At 46.8% G+C, this 10,052-nt stretch overlaps 1 protein-coding gene across 1 annotated transcript; it reads right to left on the reverse strand.

Moving 5' to 3' along the window:
- Positions 1 to 3,904: 3,904 nt before the first annotated feature.
- On the reverse strand, positions 3,905 to 8,464 carry EEF1A1 (eukaryotic translation elongation factor 1 alpha 1). Its single transcript, XM_065630539.1, has 8 exons — positions 8,394 to 8,464; positions 7,433 to 7,624; positions 6,350 to 6,529; positions 5,921 to 6,217; positions 5,518 to 5,668; positions 5,077 to 5,333; positions 4,621 to 4,855; positions 3,905 to 4,306 (listed from the first exon to the last, which is right to left on the reverse strand). Exons 2-8 carry the CDS (start codon positions 7,574 to 7,576, stop codon positions 4,182 to 4,184), a joined length of 1,389 nt encoding a protein of 462 aa, XP_065486611.1. The 5' UTR covers positions 7,577 to 7,624; positions 8,394 to 8,464; the 3' UTR covers positions 3,905 to 4,181.
- Positions 8,465 to 10,052: the final 1,588 nt, after the last annotated feature.

The following is a 10,052-nucleotide window of genomic DNA, read 5'->3' on the forward strand; positions in this document are numbered from 1 at the left end:
AAATAATGTGAAGGGACCCTAGAGGATCAGAAAAGGCTAAAAAACCCCACAGAAACTGTAATTCAGCCCAGTGTTATTTTCCATGGTCACAGTTCTGTTTATTCCTTGGTTCAGCTTATGATTTGGCTGTTATTTAAGATTTCATAGACAGAAAGTACTATTTTGGTGCACTCAAACAATATGGAGAATTTGAGGACTTGAAAATAACAGAGATCTGGAATCTCATTGACTTCAAGCTGTTAATACTGTCATGAATTTGCGCTGAAAAGAGAGAGAGAATTCTCCCTACGAAGCTCCCAGCTCCCTCAGCTGGGTCTTTTCCCAGTGCCCTCCCTCACACACCCACCCAGGGCAGAGCAGTAGGAAAAAACCCGGCTAACTCGCTTGGCCAGCACTGAAAAGACTTAAAAAGAAAGGAAAAAAGCAAGGCTCCTACGCACAACCACTTTGGGAACAGGCAAAAACGATATTTTATGTCTGCAGTTGTGCTTTGCAGAGCTGAGAACATGGCAGCAGGGTGCTGCTGGGGACAGGGAGCTCCTCCACCCTCCCAAATCCTCCCCACACCCCCTCCCTCTGCCCCCTGAGCCCCCTTCTGGGCACTACACAAACATTAAAGTAATGCGAATCAAAACCAGCCCAGCTGTACCTGTGATCCAGATCAAGCCAATGCTGTTCTTAAAAAGACATTGAATCATTTAGCACCAATGAGGAAAAGGATATTGCCATACAAAGTTTAATTTTCTCCACATGGTTTCATTTTCACCAAATCTAAATCTTAAAATATGCATTTAGAGAAATAACCAGTAATTTGTCAAAGTTTATCAATACCTTTCAAAATACATCGAGCCAGCTACAACCAGAATGTGAATTAGTCTTTCATCTGCAATTTCAGTAAAATTAACTATTCCAGTTACTAGCCCTGCACAAGCTGGTCTGAAATACGATTTTAAAAACTTGAGGCAGCCACCCAAGCAGACCACCTTTTATTCTTTATTCCTCCCTAAAACATTCACCTAGGAAGACAAAATCGAGCAAGAAGTTACTTGGCTGCAGCCGCTATGACTGTGCTGCTCTGCTTCCCCAGGCAGACAAGGCTCTGCTGTATCCGAGTCTCCAAATACCTTGCCACAAACATTTTTGGCATATTTCTGTGCACTAAAAACCCTCTGGACTCCCAAAGCACTCACCATCAACTGAAAAGGAAATCACATTTCAATCTTCCAGCTCCCCACTGCCACCTTCAGCAATAAAACTTAAAAACTAATTAAATACAGTCAATATTCTAGCCAATTTTCTGCCTTCAGCGAGCTGTATCACCATGGCAGCGTGCTTTCAGACTGCTGTATAAATATCACCAGCATTGCAGGACGGTATGGAAAGAGTTAAGGACAGCTGTAAAAGTTGCTTAAAGAAATAAGCAGTCAGAAGACAAATACAGTTCTCAACTATTAACATTTATTAGAAGTTTGACCAAAGTAGCTTTATTCCCAAGTTTTGTTTACAAAAGTCTAACAATTTCCCCAGGTAGTCAGATTAATAAAAGAACTGAGATGGCATTGCGTTAGTGCACACAAAGCAAACTTGGTCTACAATAATGAAAAAAACCCCTCAGAATTTGCGTAAAATTGATGTTTTAAGTACTTGAAAGCAATTGCTAGTGTCACAGGCAGAGCATTCACAAGCATCTGTTTTTACTGTGCACAATGTAAAGTTATTAGCTGCAATACCGCATTGTCTAGGCTTTAGCTTTTTCTCCTGCAGAGGCAGAACCACCCTCTGCCCCAAACTACACAGCTGACTCTTGCGCCTGATCAGCTGGGCACTTTTAACCCAAACACCTTCACAGCAGCTTTTCTGATCTACACAGAGCTGACAGGGAGAGAACGGCCCCTGGCAACAGCTGCACAGGCTGCCCTGGGTCCCTGCCCTTCCTTCAGCTTCTGCTTGGGGTCAAACACCTGATGCTATTTCAAACCTTATTTTGCCTTAAGGCTTCAGTTTGAATCGGTTGCTCGCTACAAGCCAATTTCCAAACTGCATTAACGCAAGTGCACCCAGCTGGAGACACCACCCTGCAAAAGCAGAGGGATACAGCACAAACAGGCCCTGGCAGCCAAACCCGACATCCTGCTGCCCTTCAGAGGCTCCTCCGACTCAGCGACAGGAACCTGTAAGAAATCCGACAAACACAGAGCTGCACTTAAGACAGTGCCAAAGCCGTTTCTCTTTTCATCTACATTGCAGCTTCGTGCTTTGCTGAACCAGTTTGACCAAAACCTCTTAGGGAAAAAAAACCTCAGCGGTTAAACTGAAAAGCACACAAAGATTTGGCAAGATACTTCAGCTTTATTATGGCAACGGTACATCTGCCTCAATTTTAAAGTTACGCACTTCCTGTTGACCCGGGGATACTAACAAACCTTTAGAATTTAAGAATCATGATGAGGTTCCTTTACCAAATTCCATAGTATTCTAAAGACAGCTGTGCTCTAGCCCTTGCTTCCACTGCACTCAGTACATCTATACCTTTAACACCGGCATAGAATGCTCCGAAGTTTTACTGTAGCTAAGACACAGGTGGTGAACAGAAAAGGAGGAAAGATCCAACCAAAGCAAACACAGCATGAAAATAAGTAACAGCAGTTCAGGATTATCCAAGCAGTACAGATATGAGTTGCTGCAGAGCAAGCACACAGCTGAAGGAGGAAAGGAAAACAAACAAGCACATATAGCCCTTACAGACAGAAACAACATCCTGGTGCATTGGAACAACAATCCTTCAAAGACACTGAATTCTTATTGAACTTCAGTGGTGATGCTGTGGCAAAATCATGTTAAAGGTTAGAAAAACAGCTGCATCACTATGCAAGCCAGATCTGATTATCCATTAACTGCTTGTCTCCATTTACCTGTTCTTTAATTATATTATAGAATCTTCATTTATTACAGCTGGTAGTTCTTACAGCCCAGAATGTTTTACTTGGATGATTTATCTAGTGATTGTGATCTTTTGGACTAGTTGACCAATTCCACTTTGAATTGCCTGTTTGATCCAAATGTTCAACCCATTGTCAAGGAGAACAAGTACACAGTCCCACCATGTTGTTTGGTCTCGACATTGCGGCACCCATTTATCACATCCATCTTGAAAACGCACCAGTATGTGCAGACATTCTAAAAATATTCTTGACCAGAAGTTCAAAATCCTAAAACCACCAAGCAGGCCAGGTACAAACACCATCCCAGTTGGAAGTCAGTGGAAATACCTGCCTGTTTCTCTCAGTTTTGCTCTTGAAATAAAACTGTGCAAGATGCTGTAACAGTGGGTCATTCAACGATTGCCTGACACATCTCAAAGTCTTTCTAGATTTGTTTTTGAAATTTAGCTACTGAATGTGTTACTACAGATATTAGAAAGCATTTAAATATACGTGTTTAATCTTGATCTACAGGACAGTTCCCCAGAAAAAAATGTTTCTGCTGGCAGTTAGAAAAATCTGTGTACAAGACTTATGGGAAAACCAACACTTAATTTTTATGCCTCTGCAAAGTTATTTTTTTGTTCATGCTATTTTTAATTCCCAATATAAAGTTTTCTTGGTTTACTCAATGCACCACAGAATGCACCAAAATGCCATTAACTGTTACCTGCTATTTGTGTTAGCTAATCTAGAAACAATCTTTTAAAGAAGCAAGCACCAGGTAAGTTATTTTTTAAAGGCTTAGATCAGTTAAAACCAAACCTGCAGATTAATTTTACTCTACTCTTCAGAATGACAGATTTTAATATTTGCTTTGCAACTCTGAACATACTCCAGTAACAGTCATCCTTTCTGATCCCACCAGGACTGTATGTAGGTTTTTCTATAAACTTAGCATTAACCCAAAGAACACAGAGACGTAGCATTGAACTTTGTTTTAATGGTCTCAAATTCTGTGACAGATTTTTGGTCAAGTTTCCATTTTAAAAAATTTATCGATTTTAAAGACTAATAACTTAAACTGCCACGAAACAAATGGTCCACAAACATTCCTTTCCTTCTGAAGCTTTTACGATGCATTGTAATCATTAACCAGTCTTTTACTATTAAACTTAAATGGCCAATTGAGACAAACAGTTCTGAGACCGTTCTTCCACCACTGGTTAAGACTGAGGTGGCAGCTGATGTACAGAATTTTCATTTAGCCTTCTGGGCTTTCTGGGCAGACTTTGTGACCTTGCCGGCTCCACCAGCCTTCTTGTCGACTGCCTTGATGACACCAACGGCAACCGTCTGTCTCATGTCACGCACAGCAAAACGACCTGAAAACAAAAACAGGTTTTATGACTTTTGTCTAGGGCTACAGACCCACAGTGTTATCTGCACAGCAGCAACACGCGGCTTGGGCTAAGTGGGCAACTTCCACTTCAGGACAGTGGAACTGCACAGGACTGGGACAGAGGTTCCTAATCATCTAGAGAGCAGCCCCATACTGCTGAAGCTTTGGTTCCACTAAGAAGTTTCTTTTGAAGTCACAACTTCTAATACATTTCACAGAATACACTACATCCCAATACCAGCAATCAAGGGGCTTTTTTCCAGAGATCAGGATTAACACATTTTTAGGAGATCTTACCCAGAGGAGGATAATCGGAGAAGCTCTCGACACACATGGGTTTGCCCGGGATCATATCAACGATGGCAGCATCTCCAGATTTCAGGAATTTGGGGCCATCCTCCAGCTTCTTGCCAGAACGACGATCGATCTTCTCTTTCAGCTCAGCGAATTTGCACGCAATATGAGCGGTATGGCAATCCAGCACAGGGGCATAACCAGCGCTAATTTGGCCAGGGTGGTTCAGGATAATAACCTAGAAAACCAGGAAAAGTGAAGTTAACACCAGGATACTTTTGAATACTAATGTATCTTACAAAGCCAGGGCTTTACATGATTTGCTTCAAGCAAATATTTCTCAAAACACAAGCCTATGTCACTTTATAGCTTAGCCTACTAGTAAAAAAAGAACAAGACTTTAGGATTTCACAATCCAGAGCTGCATTTCAAATGTCTCGAAACAGCTGTAAAAATTACCTGTGCAGTGAAGCCAGCAGCTTCCATGGGGGGATCGTTCTTGCTGTCACCAGCAACATTGCCACGGCGAACATCTTTCACAGACACATTCTTGACATTGAAGCCAACATTATCACCAGGCAGAGCTTCGCTCAGAGCTTCGTGGTGCATCTCAACAGATTTTACTTCAGTTGTAACGTTGACAGGGGCAAATGTAACCACCATGCCTGGCTTCAGAACACCAGTTTCCACACGGCCAACTGGTACAGTACCAATGCCTGCAAGAGTGAAGCAACATCAGCAATTCAGCTCAGTGAGTGTACGCCCTTACAGAAGAAAACACTTGAGATAAGTACTCCACGTTTTCCACTTGAAAAGCAGCTCTCAGGGAGAGCCAACTGCATTTCTGTCCCATACATTAGCTGTTGATGTCAAGTGAAAAGCACTATGGAAAACACATACCGCCAATTTTGTAGACATCTTGAAGAGGCAGACGCAGAGGTTTGTCAGTTGGGCGAGTTGGTGGCAGGATACAGTCCAGAGCTTCAAGGAGGGTGGTTCCACTGGCATTGCCATCCTTTCGGGTAACCTTCCATCCCTTGAACCAGGGCATCTGTAACAGACAAAACCCCAGGCATAAAGTGTCTGTCAATTTTAATGGCACAAGGCCAGCAAAACCAAGTCGTGCACCTTAATGTTACCTCAGTATACTATTGCAGACTAAGAATTTGTCAAGTGCTGGGATTTGGTTCTTGACCTCAGCACTTCCAAATGTAACTATTAAAAACCGTGCATTTTACTGTTGCATAATTTATCAATAATCCTCATAGGTCCATTTCTTAATATCAACAAATGTCAAACCTACGTTAGTGCTAGGCTCCAGCATGTTGTCTCCGTTCCAACCAGAAATTGGCACAAATGCTACAGTGTCTGGGTTGTAGCCAATTTTCTTGATGTAGGTGCTGACTTCTTTGACAATCTCTTCGTATCTCTTCTGGCTGTAAGGTGGCTCGGTGGAATCCATCTTATTGACACCAACAATCAGCTGTTTCACACCCAGGGTGTAGGCCAGAAGGGCATGCTCACGGGTCTGCCCGTTCTTGGAAATACCAGCCTCGAACTCACCAACACCAGCAGCAACAATCAGGACAGCACAATCAGCCTTTGAAAAGAAAGAAAACAACAAAACCCAACTCGTTATAATGCTTGCACATGTGTCAGGCTATTAGGGGAACCTCCCCAACCAAGGAACAACCTGCCTGAACTCCCCAAATCCTTAGTTTTATTTACAAACCTGAGAAGTTCCAGTAATCATGTTCTTAATGAAGTCTCTGTGTCCAGGAGCATCAATGATGGTGACGTAGTATTTGCTTGTTTCAAATTTCCACAGGGAAATATCAATAGTAATACCACGCTCACGTTCAGCTTTCAGCTTGTCCAAGACCCAGGCATATTTGAAGGAACCTTTGCCCATCTATGGATCAAAAAAATAAGGAAAACAAACAAACAAACACACACAAAAAAGAGAAAAACCAAAGGTGTTTAAGAACTATATTTGCATTTACTTCAGAAAGATCACACACTGGCTAAAGAGCAAAATCTAAGAATAGTAAATGGTTTAATACTGAAAAATGTTGCTGCTTGTAAAACAAGCAACAAGATACACTTGGCACTACTAGTGAGAGATGCCAACTGTTTTCCATTATTTAACCTGTTGACAGCTTGGCCCTCTTGACAGCTTGCTAATTGCACTAACACATCATTACCTCCTACTATCAAGTGTCCTCTACAAATTTAAGTTCCCTCTCAAATGCAATCCCTGCGATAACCAACGGTTCAACTGCCATTCAGCCTAACGTTCACTGTATTTCATTCTGTGATGTGCTTTGAAGATGTATGGTCATTACACAGGAAAAGTATGACCAGTAATACTTGCTATAGGTTCAAACACCAAAATCCAGACCTTTCTTATTTTCAGAAGTAAACCTTACCAGAGCATCATCTTAAAGTTTATCCTCAACTACATGTATGCAAAGACTAAAGCTTGGAACTCAAACTATGATTCCATGTATAATTATGCAGATATAGCTTTAGACTACCCTTCCTTTCTTTTGTTCTATATGCCACCATTTGAGCTTTGCCAACTAATATAATGGCGGATTTAACACTTTAGGACTTGCTTGACTACCGGGACAACCGCAACCTAACTGCCACCCTGTGGCCACACAACACTCACACACTTGTTCAGCCGCTGGGACAGTTGCGACCAAACTGCCTCCCTGTGGCCGCAAAACAGTTTGCAACTTCGTTTTTTCAACTAAATCTCTGTTCGTTTCCACACCGCCCAAATTGTGTTGGATGTCGCAGGCCCACACACCTCAGCAGCTTCCTTCTCGAACTTCTCGATGGTCCTCTTGTCGATGCCACCGCATTTGTAGATGAGGTGGCCGGTAGTGGTGGACTTGCCAGAATCGACGTGGCCGATGACGACGATGTTGATGTGGGTCTTCTCCTTTCCCATTTCGGATGTTAGTCAAGTTCTTTTCTTTCGGCAAAAGAGAATCGACACCTGGAAGTTCCCCAGAACACCGGTTACAGCTCCGGTGCGAACGCCCTTCCCGGCGCCGCCGGCGGGGACCGGCCCGCGGGCCACACGCGGCCACGGCGGCCCCGCGTGCGGTGCGCTGCGGGCAGGCCCGGCCGGGCCCGAGGCCCCGGCCCCGCCCCGCCGCGGGAGGGCGGGAGGGAGGGGCGGGCGCCAGCCGGGGGGCCCCGCGCGGCGCCCCTCGCGTCGCGCCCTCCCCGCGCCGCCACCGGGCTCGAGTTACCCCCGGCGGCCGGGGAGCGGGGCGGCGGGCCCGGCGGGCAGCGCGGAGGGCGGGGCCGGCCCGCTCCTTTGTGTGACTCACCCCGCCCGGGCCGCCGCGTCCTCCATTTTGTGGAGCTGGCGGCGGGCAGGAAAGGCGAGCGGCCATTTTTTTACTCGTGCCCCATGCTCCCCTCCCCCACCGCGGCGCACGGGCCCCGCCACCGCGCGGCCTGGCGTGCCGGCCCCACCGCAACCCCCGCGGCAGCGGCGAGCGGCCGGGCGCCTCGGGCCCTGGGCCGGCGGAGCCACCCCGCCCCCAAGGGTGGGGGCGCACAGAGGTGGGGGGGGTGCGTCGCCATCTCCCCGGCGTGCGCTCTCCCTCCTCCGACGCCAGCGCCCCCTGCTCCCCTTGCCCCCCACCTCACCCCTCCGCGGCGGCCACGCCCGGTCACCGCGCCCGCCGGGCCCCCTGTGCGCACAGGCCCTGCCCCTCCCCGGCCCCGGCCTGCCCCGCGCGGGCGCGCCTCACCTGCGAGGCGCCGGCAAACCCGTAGCGAAAAAGACCGACGGCGTGAACGCCGCCCCTTATATACCCTGCGCGGGGGCGGGGCCTGAGGGACACGTCACCACTCCCAGCGGCCCCGAGGCCCCGCCCCCGCAGCCCCACCCCGGCGGGCAAAGGGCGCTCCCCGGGCCCCGAACGGGGCCCCCGCGGAGCCATTCCCCGCGCGGGGAGCCCCCGCGGTCACCCGCCGGCTGCGGGGCCGCCGGATCCTCCGTCCCTCCGGGCTCGCCGTGTGCTGTGGCAGCAGCGCGGGCGGGGCGGTGCCGGCGGAGCGGGGGCAGGGGGGCGCCGAGCCCTTCCAGCCGCGGATCGGCAGCGGCCGGGCCGAACCGGCGGGTGGAGCCGCCTCCTCGGAGAACGGCGGAGCGGGAGCCCCGAGCGCTCGGTCAGCGCCCGGCACGGCCCCTGCCGCGGAACCGGAGCCGCAGCGGAGCCCGCGGGCGAGGGGGAGCGGCCCACGTTGCACCACGGCCCGGTCCCCGGGCAAATTAAGTATGTTTCGTATTTGGGACACAAAAGAACTCAATCAATGAGATTGGACGTGTTCAGTTAGTTACGCTGACTCGCCTACATTTGTTACTTAAGGAACGCAAGAACCTCCTGCTCATCAAGGTGCAAGTCTCTCAAAACAGCTGGGGAGGGAACAGGAATTTCAGGAAACTTAATACAGGGGAATAAGGAACAGCATCTTTGGCTTTAAAAAAAAAAAAAAAAAAAAAAAAAAGTCCTCTTTATACAATTAGAGAACGAAAGTTGACTCGGTTCAAAAAACTTTGGCACAAAAATACGAATCAAGGCGGACAGACCTTGAGCAAAGATGCATCTGAAGTGCAAAGGTATTTAGAAGAATCACTTAAGCATTTAGGATATGTGACTTCTGTGCAAGAAAGCCAAACTGCAAGACGTGCCCCCATCCCGTGTTTTCACGTGAGAAAATTGGTAGCCCTAACAAATTGTTGTTGAAATCATGCTGATGAGGAGCCACGAAACAGCTCACAGCATCAGAAATGAAAGCCCTCGTGATTCCATTGGGTTGTTCTCTGGTTTACTCACCCCTAACCGACGTAAGAAATTCCATTAAATATTCAACATCTCCTATACCTATTAAAGTGAAATTAAGCTGAAAAGCTTAACAAACATTTATGTTTGTACTTTTAAAATGATCTGCAAAGGAAACAAAGCTACACGCTCTGTTTTCTTCTTCAGGTACGTTATACACCTGTGTTAGAAACAGGTACTATAATCCCATTCATTGGTGTGCTCCTCAGATTGCAGTTGTAAAGCATGGAACTAGCTTGTCGTTCAAAAACAAACAAAAGAGAAGAACCACCACCACCAAACCAAAAACCAAAACCAAAAACCAACCAAACAAAAAACCCCAAACAAACAAAAACAACCCCCCAAAACCACCTCATGCATCTACACTGTCACTTGACTCCAAGGTTCTCTAGCTGAGAGACACCCAGCATAAAATTTACCAAAGAGCTGTAATCTTAGTATTTCATGGATTGATATGGAATTGAAGTGTTTCCACAATATCTGGTATTTTTCCATTTGCAAAATAAAAAAAAAATAGGGCGTATTTTGTTAAAAAAAAAAGAAGGTGATTTGAGAGATGTCACA

The sequence above is a fragment of the Caloenas nicobarica genome, chromosome 3, assembly GCF_036013445.1.
Source record: "Caloenas nicobarica isolate bCalNic1 chromosome 3, bCalNic1.hap1, whole genome shotgun sequence".
NCBI classification, from domain to species: Eukaryota; Metazoa; Chordata; class Aves; order Columbiformes; family Columbidae; genus Caloenas; species Caloenas nicobarica.